The sequence below is a fragment of the Megalobrama amblycephala genome, linkage group LG2 (genome assembly GCF_018812025.1).
Source record: "Megalobrama amblycephala isolate DHTTF-2021 linkage group LG2, ASM1881202v1, whole genome shotgun sequence".
NCBI classification, from domain to species: domain Eukaryota; kingdom Metazoa; phylum Chordata; class Actinopteri; order Cypriniformes; family Xenocyprididae; genus Megalobrama; species Megalobrama amblycephala.
The window spans coordinates 49,292,617-49,314,567 of NC_063045.1; the positions used below are offsets into that span (position 1 = coordinate 49,292,617).

General features: G+C 36.1%; 1 protein-coding gene across 2 annotated transcripts; it reads right to left on the bottom strand.

Annotated features, from left to right (window-relative positions):
• Positions 1–6,880: 6,880 nt before the first annotated feature.
• katnal1 (katanin p60 subunit A-like 1) lies at positions 6,881–21,475 on the bottom strand. 2 transcript variants are annotated; one of them, XM_048179873.1, is made up of 11 exons: positions 21,320–21,475; positions 19,481–19,739; positions 19,180–19,340; positions 16,594–16,756; positions 16,314–16,441; positions 13,584–13,689; positions 13,046–13,204; positions 11,737–11,863; positions 11,514–11,648; positions 8,822–8,948; positions 6,881–7,559 (listed from the first exon to the last, which is right to left on the bottom strand). In XM_048179873.1, the coding sequence occupies exons 2-11, from the start codon at positions 19,640–19,642 to the stop codon at positions 7,361–7,363; spliced, it is 1,467 nt and encodes a 488-aa protein (XP_048035830.1). In that variant the 5' UTR covers positions 19,643–19,739; positions 21,320–21,475; the 3' UTR covers positions 6,881–7,360. The 2 variants fall into 2 exon arrangements, with proteins under 2 accessions (XP_048035830.1, XP_048035831.1); XM_048179874.1 differs by lacking the exon at positions 21,320–21,475 and adding an exon at positions 20,700–20,849.
• Positions 21,476–21,951: the final 476 nt, after the last annotated feature.

A 21,951-nucleotide genomic window follows, 5' to 3' on the forward strand; every position in this document is an offset into this window, starting at 1 on the left:
GATTCGATTCTCCGATGCTTCCTGAAGCAGTGTTTTGAAAACGGCCATCACTAAATAAGTCATTACTTTTGATTTTTTGGCGCACCAAAAATATTCTCGTCACTTTATAATATTAATATTGAACCACTGTACTCACATGAACTGATTTAAATATGTTTTTAGCACCTTTATGGATCTTGAGAGAGGAAGTGTCCATTGCTCCCTATGGAGGCCTCACGGAGCCATCAGATTTCAACTAAAATATCTTAATTTGTGTTCCGAAGATTAACAAAGGTTTTACGGGTGTGGAACGGCATGAGGGTAAGTAATAAATGACAGAATTTTCATTTTTGGGTGAACTAACCCTTTAATATCTGATGATTACGTGGTTTGTTTGAACAGCAGTTTTACATTTTTATGTTCTTCATTCCATTAATAGTTGCATGAAGGAAGGACTGAAGGCTTGATTCAAGTTTACTGAAAGAATTTGAGATTTAAACTTATGTCTATATTAAGGGAATATTTAGGGATTGAAATGTAGCCTGGGGGCTCACGGCATACTGTTTATGTCTGTTGGGCGTGGGGTGTTATATCATCGAGAAGAATGTCTGGCTTACTGTTTGTTAACAAACAATGTTGATTAGGTCGGATATTGTTTAGCTGTCTCTCCCCTTCAGGGATATCCTGTATCTCACTAACAATGTCAGAGCAGTCGGACAGAGCAGAACATGTTGGTCTGATGAGAGGGAGACCCATGTGATTTGAATTCTAGCTCTGCCTGATTATGGCCTGCAGCCCAGAAACGGCAGTTCTGTCCAGTGATGTAGGAGAACATACATTTGTTCTTCCCAATTTGTATACTAATTAAAATTTATTTCCAATGAATTACAATATTTAAAACATTATAGTATAGACGAAAAGATCCTCTTTAGCATCTTTAAACTGAGTTGCAGCAGATTTCAAGTTCCCAGCATGCTTTGCGTCACACTGTGCAAGGAGAATAAATGTTGAAATTGAGTGTTATTTTGTGTGTTTTTCCACAAGATTAATACAGGGGAAGATGCGTTTTTGTTTTTTGTTCTGTTATTTTGGTATTTAAAGGTGTATCTGTGATGTTGAAGTTTTGTTTACCATCGTGGTGAAGAGTAGTGCCTGTGGTTAGGTCGAGAATGGGCTGTCAAACTTCAGGGCTATATGTACTGCATGTTGATTAACAGTTCATGCAAGTAAATAGTGATAGTCTGTTTGATGGTTACATTAGTGCATGGTGGTGTGCTGTTACCAACTAACACTTAACTAAAGATTAGGTGTCAGTTTATTCAATATTTCAATTAATGAATTAATTAATCTACTAAAATAATCTTTGAGTTGTTTACTTAAATGTTTTGAGTATTCTGAACTTATTGGGTTTTATACAACCACTGCATCAAAATAATTGAAAAATTACATATGGTAAACAATAGTTTTAAGTACAGTGGACTTAAACATTAAATAAAATTAAACATTTTTAGTTTACTTAATTGTTACTTATAATTATTGTTTACTTTAAAAATTTGAGTTGCTTTACTTAAATTTGAGGTAATCTGTGTCTGATATATAGTATATATATATATTACACACACACACACAATTATTATAAATAACATATATTATTTTACACATACAAGTAGCCTACATACATTTATTCTATGATTGTAATAAAGTTCCAATATATATGCATATATAGTAGTGACCAAAAGCAATGTCTGGAGGGGATTGGTTTGTGGATTCGGGGTTTTAAGCACCCTTATTGATGGTTCAATTAAACCATCAAAATGAGAGGAAAATATTTTATATCTTTAAATATTTTTAAGGTGAGGGAAGAACAAAACTTTGGTTAAACTTGGTTAAGGTAATAAAAAATTATTTGGCCAAAAAGAGTTAAACTACAGCTACAGTTTTTATTTTACTATGCAAAAAAACAAAATGCTTAGAAAAACAAAAAGCTCATAGGAAAAGCATACATTGACTAAAACATAATCAACTATTAATATTTCCTTGGTTCTCTCGGTTTTAGATGTGTTCATAGTTTCTATGTGACACCCTGGCCAAAAATTATGTCCACTCAATTTGGCATGTTTCATTGCGTTAACACAAATAAAACAATTGACTCCAAGCTCCAATACACAATATGCTTACAAAATCTTTAACAAGTTTTTAATAATTTGAATAAATATTTAATCTTAATAATGTTAATTTTCCTAGGCCAGACATCTAACCCTAACCAAAATTATATTTATTGTTCCTATAATATTACACATTTTATAAATTCTATCTATCTATCTATCTATCTATCTATCTATCTATCTATCTATCTATCTATCTATCTATCTATCTATCTATCTATCTATCTATCTATCTATGTAAATAAAGGTGACTTGACACAAATAGATAGATAGATTTCAATAAAATTCAACAAAGATTGAATGTTATTACCAAAGTAGGCCTTTCTAAACCCGTCCCACAGGGTTTCAAGCAGGTCATATTACAGTGTGTATTCATTTCAGGAAACTCTGTTCTCTCTAAGACACTGGGGGTCACATGTGTAAGACAGGAAATTTGGTGATGAAGAGCAACAACCAACAAAAGCATCATCTCTTGGGACACATTATAAACTGCAACACAGCTGAGGTCTGAAACCGAGAGCAGAAGCACACAATGCAAAGAAGTATCAAATGCATTACGGTAGCCAGCTTGAAACTCTCCTTCCTCTGAAAATCACCAGATTAACTTTCAGAACAGCATAAAATCATATGCTACTGCTGAAGGTCATGTGAGTTTCTCAGAATGCAGTACATGAAATGGTGAATATTCCAACCCCCATTCTAAAAAACCCCACAAATATTCACATAAAAGGCATTTCTATCTTTAGTAAAGAGTTTACATGTGGCTGCCCAACAGCAAACATGATCAAATACAGTGCCATTAATGAAAGAATAAATTAAATGTAGAGTTATGTAATGTACACAACATGCTATCTAAATGCAACAGATGTAACTACTCAGCATGGTTATCAAAAAGATAAAATCCATTAAAGCATCTACATCTGTCTGGGGCCAGATGCTGTGGAGGAGTAACTGATCAGAGTCTGTACCATTAAATCTTCAAGTCCACATACGATATAATCTATACCACTAAATGCATTTGGTGATTATGAGCAGGCAGTTATGGAAGGGTAAAAATAGATGCATTTGACATCGTCCGGAACATCTGCCTTTAATCCAACACCTTAAATATATTAGCAAAAAAAGGGCCAAACTATAGCTACAGTATATAACCCTCCTACTGTATAACCGAATATAATTATGGTGTTGATATACACTGCGTTCCAAATTATTATGCAAGTGACATATCAGTAAGATTTCAGTAGAATAAACATTTAGATTTTAGTTTTTCTAAGAAAATGTTAGAAAATAATTTGCCAGGTCTATGGAAACCCTACTTAGAGGTTGTTCCACATTATTAAGCAAGTCACAGTTCTCATGCAATATGGGGAGGAAGAAAGATCTTTCTGAAGATGAAAAGCATGAAATGGTGCAATGTTGTGCAAAAGGCATGAAAACAACTTATATTGTGTGAAACTGAATGAAGATTATCAAATTATCATAAGATTTGTGAGTGATTTAAAGCACAGCAGAACTCGGTCAGATAAAGGCTTATTAATGAAAGTTCCTGTCAAAAAAAATTAATAGTTTTAAAAGGGCAGCTATAAAAAAGCCAGTGTTGAGCAGCAAACAGGTATTTGAAGCATCTGGTGTCTCTGGAGTCTCGAGAAGCTCTCCATGCAGGCTGGCAGTTGTGCGTAAAGATGCATTTTAGACACCACTAACCAAACCTCACAAAGAGAAACATTTACAGTGAGTGTAGAAATACATTTTCAAACAGTTTTATTGCTGTGGTGTTTTTTGCAGCATGGGATAGTACATAGTGCATTGTATTTCAGAAGGCACTATCCTCCTTTTTATACCATAGCTGAAAATGGCCAGTTATGAACTCCACATATCCTGCAAAAGTCACGGGGACCTTCCATCTCACTTCCCAATATTCCAGCCCAAATCATCACTGGTCAGGTCCTTGCTGACGTCACAGTCTTGTTGGAACGTGGTGGCCATTCACCAACCATCCAGAAATCCATCCATCCATTGTTGTAAGGCATTAGTCAGTGAATAAAACTATTTAAAAATGAGTCTTCATGTATTTCTAAACCCACTGTAAATGTTTCTCTTTGTGAGGTTTGGTTAGGGGTGGCTAAAATGCATCTTTACGCACAACTGCCAGCCTGCATGGAGAGCTTCTCGAGACTCCAGAGACACCAGATGCTTCAAATACCTGTTTGCTGCTCAACACTGGCTTTTTTATAGCTGCCCTTTTAAAACTATTAATTTTTTTTGACAGGAACTTTCATTAATAACCCTTTATCTGACCGAGTTCTGCTGTGCTTTAAATCACTCACAAATCTTATGATAATTTGATAATCTTCATTCAGTTTCACACAATATTAGTTGTTTTCATACCTTTTGCACAACATTGCACCATTTCATGCTTTTCATCTTCAGAAAGATCTTTCTTTCTCTCCATATTGCATGAGAACTGTGACTTCCTTAATAATGTGGAACAACCTCTAAGTAGGGTTTCCATAGACCTGGCAAATTATTTTGTCTGAGATTGATACCAGTTATCTAAAAAGACATGGATAAATAAACAAACATTTTCTTAGAAAAACTAAAATCTGAATGTTTATTGTACTGAAATCTTACTGATATGTCTCTTGCATAATAATTTGGAATGCAGTGTAGATAAAAGCATGACATATGAAATATATGAAATAATGTGTACTGCTTTTTTATTTAAATGTCATGTTTTCCTGAACAACATACTTGGTGGAAAAAAAATCATCAGAGTAAATAAGAGCAGCTGGCTTGTTTCATAGCCATGTGTAGTGGCCTTTAAAGAGCCACGCTTCAGGACGAGTATTGAATATTTCATCAATCTCTACTGCACAAATGCCACGTCATGCCATCACCGGCCCTCTCGTCAGCCGGTCGGACTGTTGTCCATACTTATGATTCATTCGCACTCTCTTTGGATATACACTAGCTGCTACGTCCATCTGTGTCCACACAAAACTCTCTGGGATGAATTCACATAACAGCACAAAACCTGCATCTTTTTGACTGATCCCTCACTAACCAAATTTAATTAACGCCATCTATGCTTGTATATTGCTGTGGCATGTTTCTTTTAATTAAGTATTGTCAGTTTGTGTCTTTGGGACTTTTAATGCTGGTCATAACTTGGTGATGGAGAAAAAAATTTAAAAAGCAGAACAGATAAATAGTTTCATAACAATCATGAAAACTTCCCTTTGGGCTGACAACACATCATAACGCTTACAACATTAACTCAGGAGTAGTCAGAAAACAATAAATTCCACACACAGCCCACACTCACACTGCACGGCCCACAACAACAGAGTCATCTTCTACCCTCCTGACGACTGAGTCACACCCTTCTGCTGCTCTAGGACACAAGAACAACTTCATCGCCCATCACGGTTCCAGATCTGGCTACTATAAAACTGTCATACAAACGGTAAATGCACCTTTTGAACTTAAGATGTGTTGATGCCCCATTCCAACTGTGAAATTATATTTCTGTTACTAATCTAATATTATAATTAATGAGTATTAATTAAGGATTTGTTGTTTTAGACATTTTGGACAATGTTTTCAATTTGTAATGTGTAAAGATCCGGTCACAGTTATATTGTTTGGTGAATTTTCACAGGCAAAACCCAGTCATTTCAATAGCAATCCATGCTCTCTGGAATCTGGCATGAGGACGAAACATTTCGCAACAGGTTCAAGTTGGTCACGTTGATTCACTGCTTTGGAAACCTGAAAGTTGTTTGGTTTCAAAATGATTCTGTATTTTATTTATGGAATATTGCAGTATTTATTTTAAATAATTTATCCATGCACATGATGTGCAATAGCAATCCACAATGATCCTATGATCCAATCAATTCCCAAAATTGACGAAGTCCCTGCATACATTTTTCTTGCCATTTCACTCGGATATACATCCAAACAGGGAAGTAAAGAATATCGCACTTTCGTTTCATGGCGACTTAAAAGTGCAGAACTAAAATGGTTTGCAATGTAACGTATATTTCTCAGTTAAACAGGATATTCAATGAGAAAAAACAAGGGCAGGACTTTTATCCAAAAGAAATGTATTAGATCAAAAAAGGGATGGAGCTTGAATTAATTGGTGTTTTTGTGAAAATTGCACACGTCTTTGGTGAAATCAGCCGAAAACAGTCGTTTCAGAGCCAGAGCAAATTATTGTGTTTTGATGAATGATTATGAAGACACAAATTTCTCTTTTATATAACATGCACTGATAAATCGTGGACACGCTGTAAAAATTTTTCGAAGTTATGAATAAAACAAAGTACATTTTACAAGAAAATACTATTTCAGTCTTTCTACTTCAAAATGTTACATTTAATTCGATTATTTTATATTTTATTTGTGAAATGTACTATGAAAATTGTTTTAAAGTAAACTCCACGCCATTTTTTTCAGTGCTATAGACCTTGTGTAGCTCCGGCTCGTTGGTTTCTGTCTTCCAGTTTGTATTTCCACAGCATGAAGGTAAGATCTTACAAGCGCTCATTTTAAAATCTTCCCAGTCTACTGACATTTGTTATAACATCCGCTTCTAACATTACAATGCTCATAATTACTTTACAATAAAAACGGAGGTTCAAACACAAAATTCTAAAGATGGCTGTGCGCTTGTTTCTCTAAGGTCTATAATTAAAACGTGTATTGAGAAAGTAAATAAACATAATAGGTAGAGAATAAATGTTAATTTTATTAGAACTATCAAGTAAAACAAATAAAAGAACACAGTACCTATGAGTGTCTACACACCATTAAACATTAAAAAACATCCAGTACAGTACCAGAATTATGCTGTTCTCCCTTGTCAAGTATCATTTTTACAAGCTTTTCAGCTTTTGAAACTTAAAACAGACATTAGCAACTCAGGTGATTTCCATCTGTTAGCAGAGAATGAAGTTAGAAATTACTTGAAACTGAGATGCTAGAAACAAATAAAAGGTGGCTCAGTGCCATACACAGACCGGTAGTGCATTTATGACATTTGAAGGTGCAACTCTTCTCGGTCCAAACACAACTGAACACTGGTTTGACTAGTTTTCAGTAGCATATTTGAATATGAAAAATTTGTTGAAACATAAAACCGTGCCTTTTTTCAAGTATTAGTCCACAGTGTGTTCTCCCACGTTCACACTTGTAGCTGTCGTTTGTTTTTATACAGACCCAAACTCGGACATCCAGGACTCATACTTCTCCAGGTCTGCAGCCGAGACGGATTTTGAGATCTTTTTGAGTGCAAGCTCAAAGTCCGCCATGGTGACTGGCATCTGCAGCTCATCTTTAGAAAGAGCACGGATCTCCTCCGGACTCAGACCCTGGATCCTCCTTCGCATCGCCATCATTGATGCATCTCTGAGAGCGCAAACATAGATCTGTCAGTCAAATTCACACAATAAATTTACATATTTAAAGCATACAGCTTCATTTAAAGAGGACCTATTATGCTTTTTTACGTTTTCAGCTTTCTTTAGTGTGTAATGTTGCTGTTTGAGCATGAAAAAGGTCCACTTAAAATGGAGTTATTCTCTATATCAGTAAGCACTTTCTGAAATCCCTGAAACACCTTTAGTCTTGAGTGTTCATCCAGATACGGAAAAGTCACAATATTCCTCATTTAAATAAGGGGCGGGGCCTGACTGAGTTAGTAGTGTGTTGAAACTTGCGGTTATGGAACAGGGGCGTGACATTTCCGAAACACATTCGAAGCACATGAGGGAAACGTGAACATAACTTAACTAGCTTAAATAAAAAGAGGTTTGGTGGACAGCAGTGTGAGTAAAATAATAGATGCCCCAGCCACGTTTAAGTCCAAAGTCTGGAAAACCTGCACTTGTTTTCATAGTTAGACAGATATGTATCATTATAGGATTGTCTACATTGATTATCACAGAATTGCTGTATCGTGATATTATCGGTATCATGAGCCATGTATCGAATCATATCGTGAGGTACCCTGTGATTCCCACACCTAATCACAACACACTGGTCCAGCTGACCAATCAGAGCACATTGCTTTTCAGAAGGAGGGGCTTCATAGAGACATGAACTAAACAGTGCGTTACTGACAGACTGGGAAGAGAGGTGCTGCAACAAAGTAAAATATGCAAACAATTAGGTGTTTTTTTTTTTAACATTCAAGCATAAAAACCTATTCTAGTAGCCCCAAAATTTTATAAAAGGTCCTCTTTAAGTGTTAAAGTGATTACCGTCTTTCATCGCATCTTCATATGCAAATACAAAACATAAACTCTGAATTTTGACTGATCAATTCTGACTGAATTGATGAAATCATTTTCAATGCTTTATGAAATGAGTCCCTTTTAAACACTTTGTCCTTTTAGCTGAAGCAGCTAGAGCTGGTTGGTTTGATTCGAGATAACTCTTACATTCAGGAATTTTCTGCAACGCTGAAGGGAAAATTAATGGAAAATATACTAACGGGTCCCAGGCAGCCACTGTTTGAGCTTGAGCCTGTTCTTTTTGGCTGTGATTTTGTTGCTTTGCACTGCATTAGATCTTTAGCAAGGGCAGAAAAATGACTTGATGCTTGAAACCTGTCACATCACATTCAGTTAGGACAAGGTGTTATCTGTAATCCTGAAAACACACTGTACCTGCAGACGTTGGTGATGTCAGCTCCTGAATAACCCTCAATTTTCTCAGCGATGAGGGTGAGATCCACGTCAGATGCCACTTCAACTTCCCTTAGGTTGATCTTTAACAGTTCTGCCCGTCCTTTAGCTGTGGAGTTCAGTGATGGTTTGATGAAAGCCAAGTTTTTACAAAACAAATGATTGCACTTTGTTTACTTCTATTAAGTTTTATTTTTTTTTTTATTGTTCTCCTGTTTTGATAAAACAATAAAAATGTTATGTGCAAAGCAATGTGATCGTCAAAACATTATCCCGCATGCTCTCAAATCTCATTCACGTTACTCAGATAAATAATATGACAGGTTTGGCATCAATGATGCTAGATGCCTCTTTTTTCTTGAGCCTTAATCATTTGCATTTGAAAATATAGAGCTTTTGTACCTGGAAACGCTAACATCAGACTTAACAAGCAGATTGAGACACAAATGGTTTAATGTTAAAGGGTTAGTTCACCCAAAAATGAAAATTCTGTCATTAATTACTCACCTTCATGTCGTGCCACACCAGTAAGACCTTCATTGATCTTCACACCACAAATGAGAATCTTTTTGTTGAAATCGGAGAGATTACTGTTCCTTCCTAGACAGCTATGAAACTACCAGTTTGACGCTTCAAAAAGTTCATAAGATCTTAATGAAGAGATTTATATGATGAACAGATTGAATTTAGGCTTATATTCACATATTAACACTCATCAACTCAAACATCAGTTGTGGTAAATGGAAGCTTAAACATGTTTGCTTAACGTGCAAAAACCAACGAGGTTCATTCTCGTGTTACGCAACACGTTTGAGCTTCACACAAGAGGTTTGTTTTAGCATGTCAAGCTGGTTCGGATGAGCTTCTGTTTATGTTTGCCAATCAATGTTTACATGTGAATAAAAGCCTAAAATAAATCTGTTTATTATATAAAGAGATTGTGTCTCTTCAGAAAATTTGAACTAAACTGCTCAATTCATATGGATTAGTTTTGAAGCATCAAATTGGTAGTTGCGTAGCTGTCTATGGGGAAACAGAAAGCGCTCAGATTTTATCAAAAATAATAAAATATAAAATATCTTAATTTTTTGTTCTGAAGATGAACTATAGTCTCACAGGTTTAGAACGACATGAGAACGAGTGATTAATTTTCAGAATTTTCATTTTTGGGTGAACCATCCCTTTAAGTATACAAAATTTATTTGACACATATTTTTAATTAGGGTATGCAATATGTTAAAGGGTTAGTTCAACTAAAAATGAAAATTCTGTCATTAATTACTCACCTTCATGTATATGTGTGAACATAAGCCTAAATTCAATCATATAAAGCGATCTTGTCTCTTCAGAAAATTTGGAATAACCACTCAATTCTTATGGATTAGTTTTATGATCTCTTTATGAACTAATAGAAGTGTCAAAATTTCAGCTGCGAAGGCAGTCAATGGAGGAATAGAAAGCTCTCAGATGTAATCAAAAACATCTTAATTTGTGTTCTGAAGATGAACGAAAGTCTTAGGGGTTTGGAACAACATGAGGGTGAGTAATTAATGACAGAATTTTCATTTTTGGGTGAACCAACCCTTTAATGTCATTTTTTTTTACATTGACATTACATAGAACATGCTTTTTGTTGAGATGTATATATAGATATATATTACTATGCCCCTTTTTTACAAGATGTAAAATAAGTCTCTGATGTCCCCAGAGTGTCTATGTGAATTTTTTACCTCAAAACACCCCACAGATAATTTTCTATAGAATGTTAAAATTGCCATTTTTTGTGGTGAGCAACAATGCTGCGTTTTTGTGTGTGTCCCTTTAAATGCAAATGAGCTGGTGCTCTCAGCCCCCTTTCAAGAACAGTGAGGAGCTTCAAGAGCTCATGCTCTGGCATACCGGTGTAGGACAGATTGCCAGAACACTGGCAACAACAAAACAGGACAATCTCACACACTGAAAATGTCAGAAACTGCCTATATAAGCCTATATGTTTGAATAAGGCTTATATGTTGACTCTGTGCTTTTCACTCAGAACTGTGTGCTAATAGGGCAGATCGTCACCAGTCATGGGCGGGGCCTCTCCCCATGATGTAGGTGGGAATGTCAATCAGCTCGTTTGAAGAGACTGCTTTTGATTTATGGGAATTATAAAAAATGATCATTATAGACTGGTTGTTCGCACACACTGCGGACACACATCTATGTTCAAACACCTTATAAAAGTTAATTTTGCATAATATGTACCCTTTAAATAAAATGTTATAACATTTAAGTTATTTCAAAATGTGCTTAAGTGTCATGAAAAATGACACATTTTCAAAAATCTTAATGATCCTAAAAATAAGCTTCATTTTATTTATACAATTTCTAATTTTGTCCATTTGGTTTCAGGGAGAAATATGACCTTTTTAAAATATGACATATTTTTATCTCCTATTTAAATTCTAAAATTCAGGCCCTTTAACTATAACAAAAGAGTTGCATCAGACAATGAAAGCTCATGAGTAATGACTAACAAACTGAACTATACAGCACATTGTGAATGGATAGAAATTAGTCAGGCTGGTTCATTTATGAGTGGGTGAGATGCATGGAGAAATCAGAGGAGCCGTGACTGCCTGGAGTATGTTGTCCTGTTGATGGGCGTTTGTGTGTGAGGGTGTTAGATTACCAGTGGGCAGTGGAATGTAGATCCTCTTCTCCAGTCGTCTCCTTAGAGCCTCATCAATGTCCCAGGGGAAGTTAGTGGCAGCCAGGACCATTACCATTTTAGAGGGATCATCACTCTCTTGAGCACCTCCTACACCTGATGCCATTACACGGGTGGGCGTTAAAATAAGGCGGCATTATTCATTGTACTATCATAGCAGGGTCGCTTACTACACAAAACTCACCATCCATCTGCACGAGTAATTCTGACTTCACTCTACGACTGGCCTCATGTTTATCTGATGTGCCCCGCCTCCCGCACATAGAGTCGATCTCATCAATAAAAATTGTTGTAGGAGCATAAAAACGAGCCTGTTAATACAAAAATAATCCTATAACATGACCAACATTTTTAGTTTATCAGATCTTGTATTGTAATTAATTTCAGGAAGTTTTTTTTTTTTTAAAGTGGGTCACAATCAGAATAAAAAAAAAAATATTGACACCTGAAATTGATTTAATCTTTAGTAAAGGCATATTTTTTTTCTCTAATTAACCTTTTTCACTATGTAAACACAGTGTTTCAACAACATTGCTAACTATTTTACCTTTTATGAGGGCATATATTTTCTAACTACCTGGCTAACTAACTAACCGACTAACTAACTAACTAACTAAAAAACAGTGTATTGTCCATTTATGTCAAATCGACACTGATTTTCAGGAGTTTTTTTTTACCTTTTATGAGGGCATTTTTTCTCTAACCAACTATCTGGTTAGCTAACTAAACGACTAACTACATAACTAACTTTTTCCCCATAAAAACACAGTATTTTGCCTATAATTTCAAATCAACACCAATTTTAAGGAGTCTTTTTTTTTTTTACCTTTTATAAAGATATGGGTTTTTTTTTAGAATTTTCATTAACTAATTACTTTCCTATAAAAAGTTTACCATTAATGTCAAATCAACATTGCTTATCAGGGGTATTTTATTACCTTTTATGAATTTTTTTTCTAACTAAATACCTTTCTTGCTAACAACTAACTACTAGCTAACTGACTAACTTTTCACTAAAAAACAGCATATTGCCCATTTAAGTCAAATCATAACTGATTTCACAAGTGTTTTACCTTTTATGAGGGATTTTTTTCAGTAACTAACAAACTGACTACCTTTTTCTTTATTAAAACATAAAGCATGTTGGCCATTAATGTCAACTCAACATCTTTTGCTTTTATGAAAGAATACTGTTATCTAAATAACTATAAAAGTACCTGTAAATAATGCAAAAGATATCAAGACACAGTAAATAAATTCACTTCAAACATGCATTTGAAATAATTGGTCCCCATGTTAGAATATACAGGTCTCTACCGTCTATCCATGTACATTTTGTTTGTAATCGGCGTTTCGTTTTTTGATGTTGTTGAGAGAGTATTCTTAATATTCTGTGTTGAGCTGATTTTAGTTTTCCTCCCATCCAAAACCAAAAACAATTAATGGACAAACAATATCGTAGCGTGTACATTGATTCCTTGGAGATCTCTCACCATTTCAAAGAGGAGCCGCACCAGTTTCTCAGACTCTCCCCTGTACTTTGAGGTCAGCGTGGAGGATGACACATTGAAAAATGTTGTGCCACATTCGGTCGCAACTGCTTTAGCCAGCATGGTCTTCCCTGTACCTGGTGGCCCCACCATCAGCACCCCCTGATTGTTTAAGAACAACATGCATTGGTATCATCTTCACATGGGCACGAAATTAAAAAAAAACAAAGATGCAGTTGATGGTTTGTGGGGGAAAAAAACACTTCAATAGACCAGATGGCATGTAAAAAACAAACTGAAATAGAAATATATCAGCCATACTCATTGTGATGAATGATACCGAGAGCTTGTGTTGAAAAATATGCTTTCTGTCCTACATAACAAACTAGTATAACAGCGCCCTCTGGTGGAGTAAAAAACTATGATAAAAAGAAATGGACACATAAATGTTGGCAAATACATATTATGACAGACTATGCACCCATATGCATGTATGCTCAGATGTCAAACTCTGGCATCAGGTGTCATCTAACATATTAACCTTCCACGGGCGGCGGATCCCCTTGAAGAAGTCTGGCATCCACATAGGCAGGACCACTGCTTCTCTCAGCAGCTTTTTGGCATCTTCCAGATCTGCTATGTCATCCCTGCATGAACAGTAACACATGACAGCTTGCCTGAATCACCGTCCAGCACTGAATCACTAACTGCCACTGTGACTGACAGCTGTCGCTGACTCAACACACAACAACTACACTGGTGAAGTATGAAAACTAAACTTACTGCATCGCTATTTATACAGCCAGTGCCTGCAGTAGGAACTTTTGTCACATTTTCTGGGCTACTTTTGATAGAAAATGTGCTGAATGGATTGGAATTTTATAAAAATATGTTAAAGAGAACTGAAAGTGCAAACTTTTTTTGGATGCTGAGAGAATAATCAAACTAGCCAAAATATGTATAGGATTAGTTCATCCAAAAATTGTCATTCCAAACCTTTTCGTTCATCTTCGAAACACTAATGAAGATATTTTAAATGAAATCTGAGAGATTTCTGTCCCTCCATTGACAGTCCACGCAACTGCCACTGCATAAAGATATGTAAAAGTTATCCATATGAATCAAGCAGTTTACTCAATCTTCTGAAGAGATTCGATCGCTTTATATGGTGAACAGATTAAATTTAGACTTGACAGGCAAGAACAAACTTCATTGGTTCTTGCAGAAGCTCAAACGTGCTGCGTAACACACGAGAATGAACCTTATTGGTTCTTGCACGTCAAGCAAACATGCTTGAGCTTCTGTTTACCATATCTGATGTGTGGATTGCTGAATGTTTATGTGTGAATAAAAGCCTAAATTCAATCTGTTCATCATATAAATTGATTGTGTCTTTTCAGAAAATTTGGACTAAACTGTTCAATTCATATAGATTCAGTGGCGTAACTTTGTTTTAAAAAGTGGGTGGGACAGGAATGTGTATGTGGGGGGGGTATTGTAATTGTATTATTATAATAATAATAATATGATATTAAAATTAATATGATAGTTTCTTCCTTACATCTGCTATAATACAATGTCTCGAGAGTATGTATATTAGTTAATAAATACGTGGATCCGCTGTAAAAAATAGATTGTCCTGATGGATTGGAGGCAACATTTTCGTTTAGCATGCAAGAGATTCTGGGTTCGAATCCAACCAACCATGTATGATTTTTTTTTCTCTCATTAAAACCAAAGATGTTTGTCAGTGATTGTATATCAAAAGCAGGGACACGTTTATTTGTATTTTGTTTTGTGATTCAACGTAACAAATAGAGAGTCTCTGCAGCAGTTAAGCGATAGATTGAAGCGCTCGTCCGTGTGAACACTGCGCAGCGTGCACGAGCGCCAAGAGAACACTGTTGCGCCTCTGATAACAGCGACAACTAGCACTCAACATGATTTCAAAAACAACACATCCCAGCGCCAGATCGCCTATTATTAACTTAAATTGATAATCAACTAGAGGTGTTTCTTTTGTATTAGATATCCGCGAGATGTTTCAAAAAGTGGTGGGGACAATATCGACCCTTTCAAAAAGTGGTGGGGACATGTCCCACCCGTCCCACCCGCAAATTACGCCTATGTATAGATTGGTTTTATAATCTTTATGAACATTTTAAAGTGTCAAAGTGGTAGTTACATAGACTGTCAGTGGAGGGACAGAAATCTCTTATTTCATTAAAATATCTTCAATTGTGTTTCAAAGACAAATGAGTCTTACTGGTTTGCAAAGACATGAGGGTGAGTAAATGATGACAGAATTTTCATTTTTAGGGCGAACTATCTCTTTAATGAATGAACATACAAGGTGTGAGATTTGTTACATTTTATGAATGACAGGCGTTCCGATTCTGCTAATGCCCTAAAGTGCATAGACATATTGACACATGTTGTACTTCAGTACTTAGTGTTTAACAGTTATGGGTAGGCTTGTCTCTCTCTATTATTGATAACTGTCTGATCGTGGTTATTTGGTCTAATCGCTATTATTGAGAGCCAAATTAGTATAACATGGCCACAATTTAGTGAAATGAGGGAACACATTTTTTAGTTCACCCAAAAATGAAAATTCTGTCATTAATTACTCACCCTCATGTCGTTCCACACCTGTAAGACCTTCGTTCATCTTCAGAACACAAATTAAGATATTTTTTGATGAAATCTAATAGGTATCCGACTCCTCCATAGACAGCAATTCAACCACCACTTTCAAGGTCCAGAAAGGTACTGAAGACATTGCTGTTTACCTTCAGCTCTTCCAGGTTCTATGTCAGAACGCAGACTCCATATTGCCTGGCTGTGAACAGCGTCAGCCAATACTGAGCTGGTGTTCTGACATAAATCCTGGAAGCGCTGAACATAAATAATGTAAGAGAAGATATTGCTGAATGAAGTAGTTCTTTTTGTTTTGGTGCACAAAAGTATTCACGGTGCTTCATAAAATTAAGGTTGAACCACTGCAGTCACAAGGAATGTTTTAACATTTCCTTAGTACTTTAGTACCTTTCTTTTGTACGGATGGGTCAGATACCTCTCGGGTTTCATCAAAAACATCTTCGTTTACATTCCGAAGATGAACCATGGTCTTATGGGTGTCGAACGACATGAGGGTGAGTAATTAATGATAGAATTTTCATTTTTGGGTGAACTAACCCTTTAATATGTATATATACTATTTAATCATAAATACTTGAAAAGTAAAACTAGTAGTAAAATGGCACAATACCAGTGGATATTGAGATTCCGGGACACAATATCTCTCTCCAGTGCATCCACCAGATCGCTGTCATAGCCAGTGCCATCAAACTTCCTCTGTTCCACATCACCAACACCCTCCTGGGCATTCTTCTTACTCTGACAACACAGACAGATAGGACACATGATAATAGGTACCTGACCAAAACTTAAATGGTCTAAGCTGAAATTAAATCAAGCATAGATCCAAATCTGACTCAGACATGTTTTCCTCATCTTGTACATTCGGTTTAACAGCATGAGTAATTTACTTTTTCCTCCTTAGCTTTATTTCCACGGCCGTCACGGGTGCTCGGTCTATCTGATTTGACGTTCGGCTGACCCCTCCCCACAGGTCCACGATGCTGCATCCCAGGTGACTCTTTCCTCTGAGGCTTTGATACAGTGACCGGCTTCTTCACTTGGGCAGGTCCCCTATGATCAGACAGAGTAATATCATCAGGCATCAGGTCCATGTGACCACATTTGCAAAAACAGATTCACTAAATTTGTGTTAGTCCATTTTGTGTGGAGAAAAAGAAAAAAGAAAATTAGGGGTTTTTTTTGTTATCCGATTAATTGAAGAAATAATCGGCCAACAAATCGGTTACCAAAATAATCATTAGTCAAGTCACCTTACCTTTATTTATATAGCGCTTTTTACAATGCAGATTGTGTCAAAGCAGCTTTACAGTGATAACTGGTATATAATTTTTGGCTGCACAGCAGCTCTTAAAGAAAATGGTGTCAAAATTAGTTGCAGCCCTAATAACCATATGTACCTCCAGACGTGTTTGAGAGCTTGCAAGTGGAAGAGTGGAGTAACATTTAACAGCAAGAACTGGCAAATCTGTTGCAGTCCATGAGGATGAGATACACTGTAGCACTTAAAGGGTTAGTTCACCCAAAAATTACATTTCTGTCATTAATTACTCACCCTCCTGTCGCTCCACACCCGTCAGACCTTCGTTCATCTTCGGAACACAAATTAAGTTATTTTTGATGAAATCTGAGAGCTTTCTGATCTCCCTATACACAGCAATGTCATAACCAATTTCAAGGACCAGAAAGGTATTAAAGACATTGTTAAAATAGTCTATGTGACTACAGTGGTTCAAATTTAAGTTATAAAGTGACAAGAAAACATTCTGTGCACACTTTATTCAACAATTGCTTCTCTTCACTGTCAATCTCTTATGCTGTTCATGTTGTAAACAGTGCAGCACTTCAGGTTCTTTGTCAGAATGCCAGCTCATGAACGAAGGTCTTACGGGTGTGGAACGACATGAGGGTGAGTAATTAATAGGGGTGTGACGAGATCTCGTCGAGGCGAAAAGTAGCCTCGTGATATTGCCATGACAGAGTGTTAGGATGATTAGGAAAGAATATGCCACCGCTACGTTTACATTATGCCTCCACTGTCGTTTTGCTTTGTATTTACATAAAAAACATTTAATTCAGTTGGATAACGGTTGCCGCCGCTCCATATTTACAGAGTATGCGCGATCACGAAAGTGAAAGTAAACGCGAGCGCGCATTCAAACGTGATTTCAATACTCCTCATTTTGAAAGCGGCTCCCTGATGAATACAGATATCTCTCAATATGAAAGCTGTTTTAGGCTGGGCAGTGTAGTTGTAACCATCTCTTAGCTCTGTATCAAAGAAAAATTTGGTATTATTTGCACTTTGAATATTGAGAGAGTGTGATTATGGTTGTACTTATTCTAAAGTGTTACCATTAAAATGAGTAACAGTTTTCTCTTAATCTTATTAAGCACAAATAGTAAGGTTTCATTTGTTAACATTAGTTAATGCACTGTGTACTATCATGAACTAACAATGAATGACTATTTTTATTAACTAACATAAACAAAGATTAATAAATACTGTAGCAAATATATTGCTCATTGTTAGTTGATGTTGGTTAATACATTAATGTTAATAAATGAGACCTTATTGTAAAGTGTTAACATTTTTAGTTTTACTGTTTTATTTTTATGATCAGTTTGTGAAAAGGAGTTCAGTTAGGAGGTCAAAAGTTGTAGAAGCTCATAAATCATGTACAGTATAAGGTCTGAAGAGACTGAAATCATACAGAAGAGAAGTCAGTCAGTTGAGTTAGTGGCAAAACCTTTTCCAGTACTTGAGTATTGTTGTCTTTTACTGCATATGATAATTCGGTATCATTTTATTTTACAGTCCTGTTCCCCATGTACTTACTATGTACTTATGATAGTAATTGTACTAACACTGAACCTACACCTAAACCTAACCTTAACCCATGTACTTACCTTATATTACCCAGTACTTTCTTGGATAAGTATACTGTAAGTACATGTAAGTGCACGTACTGTAAAATAAAGTGCAACCGATAATTCATACTCAGAAAGTAGAACTGAAATGGCATAAGATGATTAGTTAAAACATTTCAAATACACCTGCAGAATATTTTTTCTAGTCATGTATTTCGCCATCTTGTCTCGTCTCGTGAACTCAATTTCGAGTCTCATCTCGTCTTGTGAGATACCCGTCTCATCACACCCCTAGTAATTAATGAGAGAAATTTCATTTTTGGGTGAGCTAACCCTTTAAAGCAGCTGCTGGACACACCAGATACTGACTGCTACTTTTGATATTAACCCTGTTCAGGGTCTCAATATTCCATTTCTGTTTGTCACATATATGTGAAATTTGTTCAGTTTATATCTCAGTTGAATTTTTTTTATGCTCATAAAAGTACAAACAAAACAGCGCATGAGTGAACATGGCAGTGACAGCATGAAGATAGGAGACGTGTGGCATGCTCTGCAGCTGACAGAACTCCACAGGGGTTTATGTAATCAGCTGCCTATGCTACCTGTGCTCCGCTGGGGTTGGGGGAGGCCAGACATCAGGGTCCCTTGGGCTCTCTTCAGGCAAAGGGTTGGGGAAATCAACTGGTTTGTCCACCTTGAAACTCTCCAGGGTGTTTACAATGCTTTTCACCTGCTCATATTCCTCTGCCAGTTCCTGCCGAACCTGGGCTCAGAGAGGGGGGGCAACCACAGTGGATTGAGTCCTTCAGATTACATATACTGTACCAACATCACTATATTATTTGGCTAATACCTGTTCAAACGAATATAAATGGTCACGAACACATTAAATCAGAGCCTTACTTGTTGCCATTTGACTTTCAGGGCAGGATCTCTGAGGGACAGACAGTGCTTATGGATCTGCTGTATAACACCTTGGTAGTACACCATGGATGAATCATAGTTTCCCAGTAGGGCATATTCTCTTCCTTTCTTAGCGTTGTCGCAAATCTCAGTTAGATTCATGATGAGAAATCAAACTGAATGTTGCTTCGATGCGACCTGAGTTCACAGCGTCATTACAGAAGCTGATTTGAGTGCGGTTGATTGAAGGCCATGAGTCCTAAACATGTCAAAGAACAGAGAGGATGATAAGATGATGCAGAGCTAAATAAAACATTTATAAACAGAAGTGGGGTGAAGTCGGGTAAAACATCACTTTCTGGCAAATCATCTAGAGGAGCATTAAAATGTCTCTGCACATTTCCAGACTCACTGAGTGTAAAGTCAGGTCTCTTCAATTATTTTGTTTAAAATATTTAACAAAATACAACCCAAAAGCTATCTAGAGAACTGTTATGGCAGAAGTCAACCTGTGTGTCAAAACCATTTTGTTTGAGTAAAATACTCCGGGGAATCTGTACAGCAAAACCATCAGATAGAATGAGCTGAATTTGTGGGCGTTAGAATAAAAAAAACAACAAAAAAAAACAAGCTCATTTAATACATTGTTACTATTCTGTATGAACCTCTTTCATGTAGATTGTGCAAACATTTATATGTAGAAGTGCTTTTAATCATTTTAATTTCTGTAAAATTGTAGTTTTTGTGGTAAAAAATGTATTTTTACTGATAATAGTTAACAATAAAAATTGAGTGTATGCAAGTGGTAAGTGTGTGTATATTGGCACATATGGAAGCATCATTCATACAATATAGATATAAATATTGACATAAGCTGATGGTATTAGATCAAATGGGCCAACAACTAAACAGTCTTTTTTAAATTATTAGGTTATTTAGAAAGAAAGAAAAAAAACATTTTGATATTTATGATATCAATCATGATGCCTTACTTTTAGATGTCCAATAGTTTATTATTAATATAAAAAGAGCATTCATAGTTTTTTTTTCCCACTTCGACCTCTGTAAAATGTTTTTTTTTTTTTTTGCCCTCTGTTAAAAAAAAGTCGAATCAATCAATCAGATTATAAATATTAAGTAATAGCATTGCATCTGTTTAAAATGCAATGACTGAATCTAGAATGACTTAATCAACTGAATCTTATCTGGTCCATTTTACCTGACACCACCGTGAGTGTGGATTCACTCTGACAACAATCACAGGATTTCTCTACACGTTCGGTTGCAAAGCTGCAGTTACTACTACTGCTGTACTAAACTTTGGTTTATTAACCTTTGCCCTGCCCACACAGTGACTGTCAAAAATAAGATAATTTCTTTTGTCGGACACTTGACGTGAAGCACATAATAAATACCGTTCGAGACACCTCAAATTGCTTGAATGATCTATTTCTTAAAAACGAATTAATCTGACAATCGACCATGAATAACTCCATTCAATCATTCTTTCTATAAAATCAAATCGATCAAGCCGTGCTTGTATGTAAAAACAGCACAAACGTCACCGCTTTTACATATTCCTTTGCAAGGGACTTGTAGTTTTTTCCGTTTGCCTTAGAGTGCAGACAAATAGCGAAAACTGCAATAAGGAACTACATTACCCATAAGGCAACAGTGCAGGACGCTTAAGATTTAGGCCAGCGGTAACAAAAAGGATTTACAAGAAAACAAAATATGAAGTCCACTTGTTAGTTTATGAATCCTTCTAAGAACATGCGATATGACAGATATGTTCTACATTTAATTCTACGTTTGCAGGGAAATGCGTAAATGACTTACCTTTATTCGAGGCACTTTTACATTCGACTGGTCCACAGTCCGTTACCCACTGATGTTGCCATGGCCGCGAAAAGACGCTGACTGAAGAATGAGTGCATGTGTTGTGGGCGGGGCCTGGACGAACACAACTCAGTCAAACCCCTTGATTGATGAACTGAAAGTGAGACCGGGGCTAGTTGTCACACGAGGTATAAAGTGACGTTAACAATATGGTTTTGCTTTTAATTTCAATTTGTATTTTTTTTCATGGGTAATTACAAAAATGTTATTGTTTTTGTAGCCAAGATACAGGGAGAAAATCATGATAAATATTTACTGGAGTAAAAAGTGAGACAACTAGCCACAGTCAGACTTTCCAGAAACATAATTTAATTTTTTGTCATGTAATTTGTAATTAACAAACCGTGTGCCTCAGAATACAATACAAAACTAAATAAAATCCATCCCGTCCACAATGGCAGAGAGACGGCTGTATATTAAACACTGGAAATACAAGCTCAAAAATAAGGGAATGAAAATCATGGCGCTGCTGATCTCTATAATAATCTGATTGAAGTGTCATTCCATGTATAAACCATGGTATAAACATATGACAATTCCACAAACTAATCATACGATGGCGCTGTATACCG

Excerpts from the sequence above, each read along its gene's own strand:
- katnal1 (XM_048179873.1), bottom strand. The coding sequence starts at position 19,642 with ATGAATCTAACTGAGATTTGCGACAACGCTAAGAAAGGAAGAGAATAT. Across the intron at positions 8,949-11,513 it reads CTACATTCCACTGCCCACTG|CTAAAGGACGGGCAGAACTG; the intron begins GTAATCTAACAC and ends TGAACTCCACAG. Across the intron at positions 7,560-8,821 it reads GACATCACCAACGTCTGCAG|AGATGCATCAATGATGGCGA; the intron begins GTACAGTGTGTT and ends TTGCGCTCTCAG.